Source organism: Grampus griseus (assembly GCF_964374135.1).
Source record: "Grampus griseus genome assembly, chromosome: 14".
In the NCBI taxonomy this organism is placed as follows: Eukaryota; Metazoa; Chordata; class Mammalia; order Artiodactyla; family Delphinidae; genus Grampus; species Grampus griseus.
Window position 1 is genome coordinate 39,709,269 of NC_139008.1, and position 16,468 is coordinate 39,725,736.

Sequence of the window (16,468 nt, forward strand, 5' to 3'; positions counted from 1 at the left end):
TCACACAGAGTGAAGTAAGTCAGAAAGAGAAAAACAAATACTGTATGCTAACGCATATATATGGAATCTAAAAAAAAAAAAAAAAAGGTACTGATGAACCTAGCGGCAGGGCAAGAATAGAGATGCAGATGTAGAGAACGGACTTGAGGACACAGGGGGGGAAGAGTAAGCTGGGACGAAGTGAGAGAGTAGCATTGACATGTATACACTACCAAATGTAAAATAGATAGCTAGTGGGAAGCAGCCGCATAGCACAGGGAGATCAGCTCCGTGCTTTGTGATCACCTAGAGGGGTGGGATAGGGAGGGTGGGAGGGAGCCACAAGAGGGAGGGGATATGGGGATATGTGTATATGTATAGCTGATTCACTTTGTTGTACAGCAGAAACTAACACAACATTGTAAAGTAATTATACTCCAATAAAGATGTGGAAAAAAAATAAGAGCTTTATTATGTTCATCAAAAAAAAAAAAAAGAATAGTATACATAGTTAGCATGATCCTTTCATAGTAAATTTAAAAGATACCACCAGGTATTATATCTATATTACAATAGATATATCTACAGATATGTAGAAATATATAGATTATAACATATACATATTATATATGTAAGTCTGCTAGTTATATACTATATAATATCTATATTTAGATATTAAACATGTGGTTATTATATATTGATATTGTATATATGTATGTGTATATATAAATCTCTCTTTTAAATTTGCTACGTTGTATGAGTTTCCTATGGCTACCGTAACAAATTCCACAAACTTGGCGATTTAAAACAACTTCTATTTAGTCTCTCACAGTCCTGGAGGCCAAAAGTCCAAAATCAAGGTGTCCTCGGGGCAGTGCTCCTTCCAGGGGCTCTGGGGGAGAATCCTTCCACCTCTTCCAGCCTCTGTTGGTTGTCACGTTCCTGTGCTTGGGCTGCATCACTCTCCTCTCCGCTACCACCTCCACGAGGCTTCTCCTCTGTGTTTCTCTCCTGTGTCTCTTGTAAGGATACTTGTTCTGGATCACGTGTCATTGGATTTAGGGCCCACCCAGATAATGCAGAATGATCTCATCACAAGATCTATAATTACATCTACAAGGACCCTTTTTCCAAATAAAGTCACATTCTCAGGTTCCAGGGTTTAGGACGTGGACATAAAATTTGGAGGGAGGGGGATTCCCTGGCGGTCCAGTGGTTAGGACTCCATGCTTTCACTGCTGAGGGCCCGGGTTTGATTCATGGTCAGGAACTAAGATCCCACAAACCATGCAGCCCAAAAGATAGATAGATGATAGATAGAGAGATAGATAGATAGATAGTTAATAGATAGATAGATCAATAGATAGATGAAAGATAGATATAGACAGATAAAATTCAAAAAAAATTTTTGAGGGATATATATTTTGAGGGAACATTCAACTCACTACACTGTAAAAGGATCATGCTAAGTACACTGATTTTAACAAAATTTCCCTCTTTCTGTATATATATGTATTAGAGCGTATGTATAAACATTTCCTGGAAGAGCTCCCAAGAAATTATTAGCAGCAGTTACCTTTGAGGAGAGCTATTTGTGAGCCGAGAAGAGGAGGGAAGGATAAAATGTTCCCTTTCCATCATGTAACTTTCTGTACCTCTTTTATTTTCTAATCATGCACACATGCTACCTTATTTTTTCTTTTTAGTGTCAACAGGAATTATGGGGAGGTAGGGGGAAATCATGTTTTTTCTTTTCTTCTTTCCTACTTCTCTGTTTTAAAATAGTTTTTAATTTAAGAAGCGGCTCACCCCGGTGACTCAGCTGTTCAGGCCAGTTAGAGAATAAATGATCCAATCTGACCCCATCCTTCCACAGAAAGAAAGGGAGGAAGAGCCAGGCCCGGCAGTGGAAGGGGTGCCGGCTGAGGGCAGTGGGCATCCCCCTGCCCCACCTTGGGGTGACACCTTCAGCAAGGTGATGGCACGAGTCCCACATCTGCAGAGCTCTTTACCAAGTGAGGATTCCACAACCTGCATCCGGCCAGAGCCTCATCACAGTTCCCAGAGGTGGAGGCAGGTCTTTTACGGAGCAAGAAAACCGACCTCTAAGACAGAGTCAACCTTGGTGCAGGGCGGGGCCACGTGGAGAGTCTGAAGAACCTCGATGCTCGGCCCCAGCCCCAGAGGGTCTGCTTGGGTCCAGATGTGGCCTGAGGGTGGGGATTGTTAAAGCTCTCAGGTGATTTGACGTGCACCCGGGTCCAGGACAGCCGACTAGAGGACCGGCCAAGGGAACTGGCATTTGTGGGACCTGACCTGCCATGTGCCGGGCACTGTGCTGGGTGTGTCACAGCAGTTGTCATGATTCATTTCTCAAAACAACACTCAGAGGTAATTATGATTCCCATTTTAGGGGTAAGGAAACTGAGTCTCAGAAAGATCGCTATGATGCTCAAAGACACAGGGTTAGGGGCAGGTGCCGGTTTCAAACCCACGTCTGTGGCTACACCTCAGGCCTACCCCAGAGCTCCTAACCCCGATCCAGGGCTCTGCCCGCAAAACCTCATCGCCCCCATAGACGACTGTCTCCCAGTCCACTTCTTAGCATCTCCAGTGCTGGGGTGAGGCAAACTGAGAGAAGTTCCACTGTGATTAACCACTCAAAACTTTACCATCAGGACTTCCCTGGTGGCGCAGTGGTTGAGAATCCACCTGCCAATGCAGGGGACATGGGTTCGATCCCTGGTCCGGGAAGATCCCACATGCCGCGGAGCAACTAAGCCCGTGTGCCACAACTACTGAGCTTATGTTCTAGAGCCCGCACTCTAGAGCCCACGAGCCACAACTCCTGAGCCTGTGTGCTGCAACTCCTGAGCCCATGTGCCTAGAGCCCGTGCTCCACAACAAGAGAAGCCACCGCAATGAGAAGCCCGCGCACTGCAACGAAGAGTAGCCCCCGCTCGCCGCAACTAGAGAAAACCCGCGCACAGCAGCAAAGACCCAAAGCAGGCAAAAATAGATAAATAAAATAAATTAAATTAAAAAAGAAAAGTTTACCGTCAGAAAATCTAGAAAAGCAAAAACTATCATACACCACCTATTCCGAAGTGCATCTTACAACTGCTCTCTGCAAATGCCAAGAGTGACAAAATGTTCATTGCCTCCCCTGGTGCAACAAAACGTGTGGAATAGGTGTGGGCAGCTTGGAGGAAAATCCTGGAGACAAGAGTGAAGCATTTTCTCAAGAAAGGCTGACCACCAACGTGCTGGATGGCATGGAGGAAAACACAGACACGGACAACTCTGAGTTAGACACCGTCTGTGAAGGAGTTGAGGAACTTCTTAACCAATTTATTTTACTAACATTTTGCTTTTGTTTGTTTGCAGAAGTGACATATGGTAAAAAGCTATCTTTGTCCAAATGAAACTACAAGAGCACTTTACGTACCAAATGAAGCTTGCGAATAAGAAGGAGGCATTGGGACGTAGTTTAATTCTTAGCTGTTGTAACAGTTTCCATAACCAAGTACCACAAACTGGGTGGCTTTAACACAACAGAAATTTACTCTCTCACAGTCCTGGCCAGCAGTTCAGACTTCAGATCAACGTGCTGGCAGGGCTGTGCTCCGGAGATCTCTGGCTGGAGCCCTTGCCTTGCTTCTCCTGGCTTCTGGTAGTCCCGGTGCTCCTTGGCTTCTAGTAGCAAAGTCTGCCCTGTGCCTCCTCCCTCCAGAGGTGGCTTCACTCTGTGTCTGTGTGGCTATGGGGGTGGCGGTGTGTATGGGTGGGGGGGTGAGTGTGTCTTTCTGTGGCATTTTCCTCCTGTGTCTATCCATCCTCTTCTTATGAGGACACCGGCCGCACTGCATTAGGACGCACTGGGCCCCAGGCTGCCCTCACCTTAACTAATCACATCTGCACCAACCCTGTTCCCAAATCAGGTCACCTTCAGAGGTACTGGGGGTTAGGACTTCAACATATTTTGTTTTCCATATTTTTTAAAATTGAAGTATAGTTGATTTACAGTGCTGTGCCAATCTCTGCTGTACAGCAAATTGACTCAGTTTTACGCATATAGACATTCTTTTTTAAATATTCCTTTCCATTATGCTTTATCCCAGGAGATTGGATATAGTTCCCTGTGCTACACAGTAGGACCTTGTTGTTTATTCATTCTTTTTTTTTTTTTTGCAATTAAAAATTTTTTTTCTTTTTTTAAATTGATTTGTTTTTTGGCTGCTTTGGGTCTTCATTGCTGCGCGCGGGCTTTCTCTAGTTGTGGCGAACGGGGGCTACTCTTCGTTGCGGTGCATGGGCTCTAGGCATGCAGGCTTCAGTAGTTGTGGCACATGAGCTTAGTTGCTCTGTGGCATGTGGGATCCTCCCGGACCAGGGCTTGAGCCTGTGTCCCCTGCATTGGCAGGTGGATTCTTAATCACTGCACCACCGGGGAAGTCCCTGTTTATCAATTCTAAATGTAATAGTTTGCATCTACTAACCCCAAATTCCCAGGCCCTCCCTCTCCCACTCCCTCTCCCCCTTGTCGACCACAAGTCTGATCTCTACGTCTATGAGTCTGTTTCCGTTCAGTAGATAGGTTCATTTGTGTCGTATTTTAGATTCCACATATAAGTGATATCATATGGTATTTGTCTTTCTCTGTCTGACTTACTTCACTTAGTATGATAATCTCTAGTTGCATCCATGTTGCTGCAAATGGCATTATTTTGTTCTTTTTTTATGGCTGAGTAGTATTCCATTGTATACCACATGTTTATCCATTCATCTGTTGATGGACATCTAGGTTGTTTCCATGTTTTGGCTATTGTGAATAGTGCTGCTATGAACATAGGGGTACTTGTATGTTTTTGAAATACAGTTTTGTCCGGGTATATGCCCAGGAGAGGAATTGCTGGATCATATGTTGATTCTATGTTTAGTTTTCTGAGTAACCTGCATACTGTGTTCCATAGTGACTGCACCAACTTACATTCCCACCAACAGTATAGGAGGGTTCCCTTTTCTCCACACCCTCTCCAGCATTTGTTATTTGTAGACTTTTTAATGATGGCCATTCTGACTGCTGTGAATTGATACCACATTGTAGTTCTGATTTGCATTTCTCTAATAATTAGTGATGTAGAGCATCTTTTCATATGCCTACTGCCCATCTGTATGTCTTCTTTAGGTCTTCTGCCCATTTTTTTTTTTTTTTTTGCAGTACGCGGGCCTCTCACTGTTGTGGCCTCTCCCGTTGCGGAGCACAGGCTCCGGATGCGCAGGCTCAGCAGCCATGGCTCACAGGCCCAGCTGCTCCGCGGCATGTGGGATCTTCCCAGACCGGGGCACGAACCCGTGTCACCTGCATCGGCAGGTGGACTCTCAACCACTGCGCCACCAGGGAAGCCTGTGCCCATTTTTTAATTGGGTTTTTTGTTGAGTTGTAGGAGCTGTTTATGTATTTTGGAGATTAGCCCTTGTTGTTCGTATCATTTGCAAATGTTTTCTCCCAGTCCATAGGTTGTCTTTTCGTTTTGTCTCGTTTTGTTTTTTACGGTTTCCTTTGCTGTGCAAAAGCTTGTAAGTTTGATTAGCTCCCATTTGTTTATTTTTGTTTTCATTTCTATTGCCTTGGGAGAATGACCTAAGAAAAAATTGGTATGACTTGTGTTAGAGAATGTTTTGCCTATGTTCTCTTCTAGGAGTTTTATTGTGTCTTGTCTTATATTTAGGTCTTTAAGCCATTTTGAGTTTATTTTTGTGCATGGTGTGAGGGCATGTTCTATCTTCATTGAATTTACGTGCAGCTAGGACTTCAATATATCTTTTAGGGGGACTAAGTCAACGCATAATAGTGGTAAACAAAATAATTCTGAGTAATACAGAAAAGAATAGTGTGATACAAGCGACAGCATCACAGATTTCATAAACCAGTATTCTCAGCAACATATCAGTTCTGTGTTTTGTGGTTTTTCTTCTCATGCTCACTTCAAGCCAAGACGTTCTGCACGCCCTTTGGAGGCAGCACCCTGGACTGCCCCCCCTTCTCCTGGCCCCTCCCTGGCCCTGCACAGTCAGTGCTAATTAGCAGCTGTTTAATTATCAGCCCAGCAGGGAAGTGATCCCAGTCCTGATCCTTAGAGAGTTTTATGAAGTTATGCTGTCCCAGATGCAGGAAGGTTGACTGTGTTCCGTGCCTTAGGGAGAGACTGCGTGCTTTAGTGGAAAGTTCATGGCATTTAGAACTGATCAACCTGGGTGACTGTTGTGTTTTCAGTTTTTGGACAACGGTCTCTGAACCTTCGTTTCCTCAACTGTAACCATACCCACCCACAGTTCTGTTGAGAAGGCTAAATGTAGGGAAAGTACCTTGTTAACATAAGTTATAAAATAGTATGCCAATATGCAGGGTGGTGTCTTCCTCACCCTAGTATCATCTGTATCTAGCACACTGTAGATGCACAAAAACGTTTGTTGACTGAAAAATTCTTAATTAAGGAGAGACACCAGGAGAGCAAAGGCAGTGGGTGTTGTTTGGGTAAAATCTGTGTTTGCACATGTGTCAAATTCAGGTTTAAAATTTGAACCGGAATTGTAGAATATCCCTCTGTTCATTTTTAATAAAATAATGCCCAGTCACACACACACCTGCTTTCTTATATTTTTTATTTGTGTAAATGTTTAGGTCAGGGCTTCCCTGGTGGCGCAGTGGTTGAGAGTCCACCTGCCGATGCAGGGGACACGGGTTCGTGCCCCGGTCCGGGAAGATCCCACATGCTGCGGAGCGGCTGGGCCCGTGAGCCATGGCTGCTGAACTTGCACGTCTGGAGCCTGTGCTCCGCAACGGGAGAGGCCACAACAGTGAGAGGCCCGCGTACAGCAAAAAAAAAAAAAAATTTTAGGTCAATGGGCCAACTTGGGGGAGAATTCTACTGAAGCTAGCTGTATGGTTTTTACTTTTGTTTTTTGTTTTTTCTGAGAAGGCAAGAAGCTATGGTTAAGTTGTATGCATGTCATTGGTACTATATCTAAGCGGTAGTGAAAGGAATTGTCTGTGAAAGGTCACAATTCAGAGGAGGGAGAAAAGAGAATGAAAGTGGCCTTTTAGTTATAATGTGAGGGAGGATTATAAATGCTTGGAAATACTTCTTTGACATTAAGAGCTTTATCACACATAGAACTGTAACACTGAAATCTTCCCCAGAGGCCTTTAAAACCAGTTTATAACCTCATCCCTCAGCTCCTGGCAATTTCACTTGTAATAGAAAGAAACCCAGATGACCAGGAAGAGGAAACTCGTTGGGTAAGTTATGGTACATTCCTCTATGGAATATTTAGGTAGTCATTAAAAATTAAAAGATGAGAGGGACTTCCCTGGCAGTCCAGTGGTTAAGTCTCCTCACTTCCACTGCAAGAGGTGTGGGTTCTACCCCTGTTCAGGGAACTAAGACCCCACCTGCTGCACGGCCAAAAAAATAAAATAAAAGATGAGAGCTATGTAGCAACATATTAAAATTTCTACGATTAGACACTTAATGAAGAAAGGATACACAATTTTATCTATAGTATGATTACTATTATGTAAAAATTAGGTTAAAATGCAAGTTAGGGTTGGACAAGAACCCCAAAAAATGAAAACAACTGATGGCAGTACATAGCATCATTGTGGGAGGAGAACACTCTTCTCCAGTTTTTTGTGTGTAACAAGTAAAAATATGTGTCTTAAAGGTGTTCATCTCTCTTGGAATTGTAACTGTGATCTTCATTGAAGACAGGATTCAGAAAGCCCTCTGCAGTGTCTTAGGATTCCTGATTTTTAATAACATGAGGTGCAAAATGGCAGACCCTTGAGTCACGCTTTGGTGCTTCTGAGTTGCAAGGAGGGTGCTGTCCAGGGAGCACAACCTCCCAAAGCATCACTGGTTTCCATTAAACCTAACTTATGGAATTAAAAATTAATTTTATGGAAATGAATTTAAACAGCCTTTCGTTAGAATGCACTTGGTCTAATTGAGTTTGGAGTGGTATTGTAATAGCCATTCCTCCACCGTTATTGGAAAAGATGGAATCTGAGATAAGTCTTCCTGTCCTTACGCTGCTGGGAACAACTTGTGGAGGAGTTTTCCAACATGAGTCCAGTATAATGGGGACCCTTCTGGGGAAGTCAGGCAAGGTTCCCATCCGTAAGCAGAGCAGGTAAAGACTTGGTTGTGGGACTGAAATGGGAAGTTGCGAATTCAGGATGGACGGCCAGCTCCGGCTCCGTCTTTCCCAAGGTGCTTGAATACTTGCTTCCACAGTAACAGGAAGTTTTGAGGGGGCATGCTGTGGTTCTTTACAGGTTGAGAATGTGGAGGATGGGGAATCTCCTCCCTACGACTCTTGAGTTCTTATGGCTGGACTAATAATACACAGAAATGAGACAGATGAACGGGAGAAAAAGAAACACAATTTAATTCATGCACATGCAGGTCTCATAGAAGCTTTTATACTTTTTAGACAAAGAAACAATAAATTTGGGAAAAATTGACAGGACGAAGAAATTCAGGTTTTGGGTGCCCACTTAGTGAAGAATCTAAACAGAATTGGGGCTTGAGGTAGTGAATGAAAGAAGTAAGAAGGTTTGTCTATACAGGCTCCTTGGCTTTGAATTCCCTGTCTCTGGTGATAGGGTGTTCTTCTATCTCCAGTTGCAGGGAGTGCACCTTTCATATGAGAGACTTATTTCCTGCTTCTAGGGAGGCAGGAAGGAGGGTCAGAGTGTCCCTCTTGCGTTGGCCATTTCTTAAGTAACTTTAAAAGATAATCAATATGCCATTGAGGCACAATTTGGGGTGGCCCCCCCAGGGCTCCAACAAGGGCTACATTTACTCCAACATTTTAAATGTTGTACATTAATGAATGCACACACACGCATAGATAAGCATATATATATATATATATAAAACATATATACATGCGCATATATATGGTGGCAGCTGTGAGACTACACCTTGTAGACCTGTGACCTCAGGGCCCCTAGCTGCCATCCTCTGAAAGCCAGCACTGTGTTGACCACAGGCCACACTTTCCACGGCTGTTCCAGCCAAGGATGGAAGATGCAAGTGTGCTGACACAGTTCTACCCTGAGAGGCTCAGGGTTCCTCCAGCAGCTGCCTCTGATCCCCAGCAGGCTTGCCAAGCCTGCCTCAGACGATGGGGCAGTGGACGGGCAGTGGAGGACACTTGGACTCTGCCTGTTCACTCTCTTCTTTATGGGGTCAAACTTGCATCACTTCCTTGTGTTTTCTCTCCCAACAAAATCCTTACACATTTAATCTCCTCTTGGCATCTGCTTCTCAGAAGATACACGTGTATACACACTCACATACATATATGGGTAGGTATATTTGCATCATAAGTTATCTCCATTTGACGGACATTAGTTGTGCCCAGATTTGTGACATTATAAAAATAACCATCCATCCCATTTTTTCCAATTACTTTGCTATTTCTTTCAGGGGGCAGGGGTTAACTCTGCCACAATGAACGTCTCTTGTTGGAATCCCCCTCAAAGAACTCACAGAGCAAATGCCATACCCACTACTTCTCTAGAAGTAGAATTTCTCGTAGACTTAGCGTTTTTCTGCAAATGAGCCCCGGGCCTTCCGGCATCTGCATGTGGAGCAGGGAAGCACAGAGGAACTACTCTCCCACAGCCTCCCCCGCCTTCCAGGGTAGCAAGGAAGGGGAGGGTTATCGGCCACTTCTGTAGTCCCTTTGTTCCTGACTTGGAGTCTTCTATTTTCCCTCATCCCATGTCAGAGTTTGTGGGTGCAAGCAACAGAAATTGATTCTGGGTCATGTGAATGAAAGTGAATCTGCTGGAAAGGGACGTGGAGCTCACAGTCTGCAGGAGGCTGATGCATTGGTCTTGGGGGAGCTCCAGGCTGGGCTGTGGGGACGATGGCCAGGATCTTTTATGGGGAGAGCCTGGTGAGTGAGCCTCTGAGATAAATAGCCTCCAAGGGTCCCTTCTGCCTTCACATCACTTTCCCAAGGTTCATACCCTAGAAGAGAGATACCCATTGAGGTACCTCTGAGGCAGAGAGAGGTTCAGGAGGCTGGTGCCTTGAATTTCACTCCCACCAACACAGAACCCAGTGGGCTTGAGGTAGTCTCCCAAATGCACTGGGGAGTCCTGGCAGAAGGAGAAATGAATGTTCAGAAGCAAAATATAACTTAAAAAAACTAAAAGCACCCAGCACACACCCTGTTATCCATTTGCATAGTCCTTGAGTGTGTAGACGCTCAGCCACAGCTGTTGGATAATGAACTAGGTATTGCCCAAGTGAAAGAAAGGGTCCCGTCTGGGACAAAGCCCAGCTGTTGCTAGGAGCCTCCTAATTCAGCTCCTAAGTTTCATTTCCATCCAAGGGCTTGGGGTTCTGTCTGACTGTCCCAACATGAAGTGTCCTCATTGCAAGGACAGCATCAATTTATCTTCAAAGGTCCCTCACTTACCTTCTAGAACTTTGCTGTGGACTTGCTGGCTTGTCAGGCAGGTTTTTCTTGTTTTGTTTTTGGCCGATTCCCAAAATGGGTGCTGGGAAGCCCTCCAGAAAGATAGTCTGTGCCAGTTCCACTGTTTCCCTTTATGAATCCACATTCCTTTCCTTAATAGAAGTGCTTCACTGTTTTAGTTCACTAATGCCCCTACCGCCTCATCTCCCTTGAGAATACTTTTCTCCATCTCCTTCTTATTTTAAGGACACTCACTTTGAGCCATCCCCAAGGCCTCTTTGTTGAGCACAAGCAGAAGTAAATGATCTTGGAAAATAATCATAAAGTAAGAATGTGCATGAAATGAACTTGGTTTCTGCTGAGGAAAAAAAAACCCAACACATTCTATACAAATAGAATTTGAATTTGTAGAAATGAAGTCCAGAAGAGGGGTGTTCAGGTAACATGCCAGTATTGTCATTCCAGGTAAAGAGGGCCTTGCAACAGGAAGGGTTCAACCGAAAAAAGCGAGGGTATAGAGACATCAACGAGATCTACATCAACATGAACGACCCTCTTTTTACGAAGCAGTGGTATCTGGTAAGCATCTCGGTATCATTCCTAATGTTTCTCAGCTTGGAACTTCAGATAGAAGATGGGTTTCTATTTCCTCATGATTCTGTGGGATGTCAGCTAACACCGCACTCGGTACTAGCTGATAGGTATTGATAGCACCCGACTCGGTGCTAGCGATGGAAACCCCATCTGCCTGGTGAAGTGAATATTTTCTCACACACCAGCAGTCCTTCTTGATCTATTTGGGTGAGTTGGTTATGTTTAAAAGGGGCTCAGTGTCTCCAAACCAACCCAAACTGCGGGGCATATTGAAGGGAAAGGAGTGACTAATTTATAAATGTTTATAATTTATAAACTGCCCATTGTAGGAATGCATCACAACTTCCCTCTTGGGGCTTAGAGCTTGACTATGCTTTACGCTTTGGGGCATGGAATTCTACAAATCCAATCTGCATAACTGAATGAGCTTATGTGTATTAGGATCAGGCTACGTTTCTTGCAATAACAAACAATCCCCAAATCACAGTGGATTAACAGGATCAAAGCTTGTTTCTCACTCGTGCTTCACAGCCAATGCTCTGTAATCCCCAGGGACCCGAGCTCCATCTCAGCTGCATCCCAACCCCTGCTTTCACGGGCATCTCAACGAGGGCAAGGGGCAAATCACACTCTGGCTCTTAAAGCTCCTGCCTGGATGTGACAAATGGTTCATGAGCTCACATTCCAATGCCCAAAACCAGTCATGTGGTTCTAGCTTCCAAGGGGTTGGAGAGGTGTCATCTTCGCATGTGCCTAGAAGGGGAAGAGCAGTCATTTTTATAAAGAGAACTAATGACATTCACACAATGTTTCAGCAACACGGTAACAGCCAGCTCATTACTATGGGCTTCTACCAGTACAAGCTCTGACTTCGCTATTTTTTTATGATTTATCTTTGAGAAAACCTGCACAGGACAAAAAAGCATAAAAAGAGGATAGTGAACATATTTGTATGGAATTTTCCTTTTTTTTCCTTCCTTTTTTGATGTTTTAGGGGGAAGGCATTTTTATTTTTTGCATTAGAACATGCACCAAATTTGAGCCAACTCTCTTTAATTCAGTTCAACAAATATTTTTAAGCAAGACTTGGTGTGGTGGTACTGAAATTACAAAGATAAATAGAACATGCTCCCTCTTGTAAAGAATATTGTTATTTAGTGAGGAAATTACATTCAAATAAGAATAATCTGAGACAATATGCACTAAATTCTGAAAGTGAGGGATAAATAAAGAGCTCCAAGAGCAAGCATTTAATTCTAAATTGCAGAGGGTTTCTTGCAATGTTGGCTCTAAGGAGTTTAAAGATAATGATCTAGTCATAAGAGATAGGAAGATTGAAACTGTGTTTGCATATTTCTGTAAAACAGAAAACATTGATTTTGTGTATATCAAAAAAATGGAGGGAGAAGACTAGAAGAGGTGGATGGGAAAACACCCCAAAGCACTGTTTCATGGAAGATGTTGCCCTTTATCTGGCCCTGGAATACCAGGTGTCTGAGGAGTGTGGCAAGTAAACGTTTACACAGGTGCTTTACCACCTACACCAAACTCATAAGATTCTCTGCTTTGGAATTCCTGAACCAGATCAATACCGGGCAAGCTGATGGTACTCCTGGCCTCGACTTGAATGTGGCAGAAGCCTGGGAGCTGGGATACACAGGGAAAGGTGTTACCATTGGAATTATGGACGATGGTGAGTATTTCAAAGGCTGTACATCACCTGGAAGCAAGTGTGTCTTTGCACACCTTTGGAACACAAAAGATTCATTGTTTTGGAGATGCAAATTAGAGGCAGAATGGCCAGATGCTGGGCGTGGTCGTCTATACTGTGTCGACATCCTCACATTTCTCCACATCAGTGGTCCTCAAGCTCGAGGATGCCCTTCACAAATATTTATCGAATTAATAAGTTTAAAAATATTTAAATGAACTAATGAAAGTTGACCATCATTGAACTGTAATTTCTTATTGGGCCACTGCTTATACCTTACTTTAAAACGGCTTCTGGGCTTCCCTGGTGGTGCAGTGGTTGAGAGTCCGCCTACCGATGCAGGAGACACGGGTTCGTGCCCCGGTGCGGGAAGATCCCACATGGCGCGGAGTGGCTGGGCCCGTGAGCCATGGCCACTGAGTCTGCGCGTCCGGAGCCTGTGCTCCGCAACGGGAGAGGCCCAACAGTGAGAGACCCGCGTATCGCAAAAAAACAAACAAACAAAAAAAGCGGCTTCTGTTTATATTTACCATCTATTTCTCTAGATCTACACTGTCCAGCGTGGTAGCCACTAGCAGTATGTGGCTATTTACATTTAAGTTTAAATTAGTTAAAGCTAAATACAGTTAACAATTCAATTCCTCGATCCCATTCGTTTCACTTCAAGGTCTCAATAACCACATGGGGCTAGTGACAATTCAACTGAACTTCATTTCTATCATCCCAGAAATTTCCATCAGGCAGTGTGGCTCTGATCCCCGCAACAGCTTCTTAGTAACGGGATTGGGGTTTGGGGAATTTTGACTTTATTGCTACTTTCAGAATGAGTCGTTGTAAAGCAAACTGATGACATTTTTCTATATATGCCCCCTGCAATATGTTATTCTATCCCACACGCCTGCCCAGCAGAGATTTAGCAGAACTTTCTTTTTTATAGTTTGTGATATGAAAACCAATGGGTTTGATGAATCGCTGTGTTTCTAACTACACATGCCTTGGCTCTGCCAAGATCCTGGAGCATCTCTGCCCTGCCATCGTCCCGTCGCGGGTGTATTCTTGCCTGTCGTTAGCTGTCTGGGTCCTCCGTAAAGCTCCACTGTGCACTACTGGTCTAATTACATATAAAGTCTATACAGAGATGAAACAATGGAGCCTTTCTCTTCTCAAGATCCTCAAAGAACACGATGTTCTCTAAAGCAAGCCTTTGAAGCAGGATTGATGGGAAAACAAGGAGAGTCAGCGCGCTTAAAATCAGAACTGTCTTTGTGTGGGCTCATTAAATATTAACATAAAAACAATGCGCAGTGTTTTCTGAGGTGTGAGATGTTTTGAAACGGATGTAAAAGCTTTCTCCAGTGGCCAGGGCTCTCACAAGAAGAAAGGCGCTCCCACGAGTGTGTCTGTGTGTGTGTGTGTTTGCGCGTGTGTGCCAATGTGGAGAGCTTACCTGTTTCTCCTTCCTAATGCTTTGGCTTAGAAAACACCGTGGATGAGCCCAGCTCACCCAGGAGAAAGATGTGTGTAGGTTTGGGGGAAACCTGCCTGGGATACTCTGTAATCACCATTTCATCACACAGATGTGGGGGGACCAGAGAAGCACCCTTAAAAGTGGCCACAGAGAGGCACGGTGCTCTCACAGAACCCCCAACAGCCCCCGAGATGCCCGTTTCAGGATTCTTTAACTCCAGACCCCTTGACTGACCTTTCTTCGTCCCTTCTGAAGAGAGCTAAGGAGAGGGCGTCACCTGCCTCTGGTCCACATTTCCTGGCCTGAGAAGCCGAGCCCGTTACAAAGTCTCAGCAGAATTTCCTATTTGATGTTGTTTCTCCTGCTGAGTTAGTGGCCTCTGAGATTCAAAAAAAAGTGCACCCTCTGCCCCTCAATTGTACTCCTAACTTCCCCATTGTTTTGGTCGTCCACTGCTGCAGAACAAGCCACCCCAAAACTGAGTGGCTTAAAACAAACACCCTGTTGCTAACTCTCACCATTCTGTGGGTTGACCAGGCTCAGAGGGACAGTCTGACTTTGGGGTCTCTCATACAGTTGGGCTAAGAAGGAAGCTGGGGCCAGTGTCAACTGGAGTCTCAACTGGGTGCTAAAATGGCTCGGCCTCCCTCTAGCTCCTCGTGGCCTCCCCAGCAAGGTGGCTGGATTTCTTACGGACGGCTCAGGGCTCCCAAGAACAGGCATCCTAAGACAAGAAGCAGGAGCTGCCAGTCCTCTCAAAGGCTGAACCTGGGATGGTCAAGCACTGCTTTGCCCCTTGCCACTGGATAAGCAGTCTGAGAGCCAGATTCCAGGGGAGGAGAAATATCAATAGATCCTGCCTCCTGGTGTGGAGAGAGACAAGGGATTTGTGGCTATCTTGAAACCGGCACATGCTTGTTCAGTAGGATAACTGAAGAAAAGAAGACGACTAAGCCCTTCTCCAAACCCAGCGTTGAACAGCAAGATGAGCGCATCTGGGGCAAAAGCGGCCACAGCAAGGGCAAGTCCAGACGCACAGCCTCTCACCATGTGGTGGGGCACTTCTGCCTAAACACCCACAGACGCGAAGCAGAGATGATGAGCTGGGAGTATCAGGGCTGCCTCTTCTCTCTCAGCTGCCTGCACACGTGGATGGTGTGGAATCGTTCCCCAGATAGTCTCTCAGCAAGACATCACCCCAAAACAAGGTCAAAGACACACATGGATGCTGACCCTGAGACCTAAGAGCAAAATGAATGTCATATTTTATAAGCCTGTCTTGTGTGGGAAATAGTTGGTGATCTGTGTGTGGAAGGTTCGATTTGTGGACAAGCACAGTTTTAATACTCGTTCACCCCTCTCTGGTTGCCCAGCTCAAAAACTCAGCCATCATCCCCTCTGCTAGATCCAATGATTTGATAGATGCTCACTGCTTTCATGTAGGTGCTTTCGTTAGGTGCAACCCAGTGTGACTGCCACACCCTACATACCTCTGGGAAAGAACCTCCATGGCTAACTGTTGCCAAAAGGGCAGAAAGAATTTCTGAAGGGTCTGCTCTGACATTCTGGGCATGTTGATGTCAGCACGGACCCTGCTTAATGATGACGATTCATCCCTTTTGTTGTGATGGAATTGTTTGGTGTTGGGAACTTAACCTGGAAAGTAGGATGTGGCCGTAATGAGACTCGGCGATAGACAGGAGTCACCCAGCCCCAGGACGGGCGCTGGCTATCGAGGTCAAAGATGGTCAGTGAAGGCGTGAGTCAAGGCCTTTAGCTGTTGGAGTGAAGGAAGTAAGATTGAAGGCCAGTGAGGCAGGGTCAGAGAGAGTTTTCAAGCTGAAGTAAAAATAAAAACTAGCGTTTCGTGAGTACTATGTGCTAGGCTCCACTTAACATTTGGAAACAGTCATAATTATTCTCTAAGGTTTGTGTTATTATTATCCACATTTTGCAGATGAAGAAATTAAGGTTTAGGGAGAGAAGAAATTGCCCAAACTAATCTGCACCACCATCTTCAGTGCTTGAAACCCACCCTGTGGCTCTGCCTCCCTGGTGAGACTTTGTGATGGGGCCTCATCCTTATAAGCAGAGGTACAAGTTTCAGGGCCAGACAGTCACCCACAGCCTTCCAGGAGATTTAGAACTCTGTCATATGCTGAAAAGCGGTGTTTTCTCCCCTAACCTTGGGCTCTGCAGGCCCCAGAAGGTCC

At 44.8% G+C, this 16,468-nt stretch overlaps 1 protein-coding gene across 2 annotated transcripts in view; it reads left to right on the forward strand.

The window, feature by feature from the left end:
* Positions 1 to 16,468, forward strand: part of PCSK2 (proprotein convertase subtilisin/kexin type 2) — a gene marked incomplete at both ends in the record, with an annotated part of 214,342 nt that overhangs the window by 105,193 nt on the left and 92,681 nt on the right. For both annotated transcript variants that reach the window (XM_082670978.1, XM_082670979.1), the window contains 2 exons: positions 10,948 to 11,061; positions 12,661 to 12,769. In XM_082670978.1, coding sequence (XP_082527104.1) covers positions 10,948 to 11,061; positions 12,661 to 12,769 — 223 coding nt within the window. The remainder of the gene's footprint in view (positions 1 to 10,947; positions 11,062 to 12,660; positions 12,770 to 16,468) is intronic.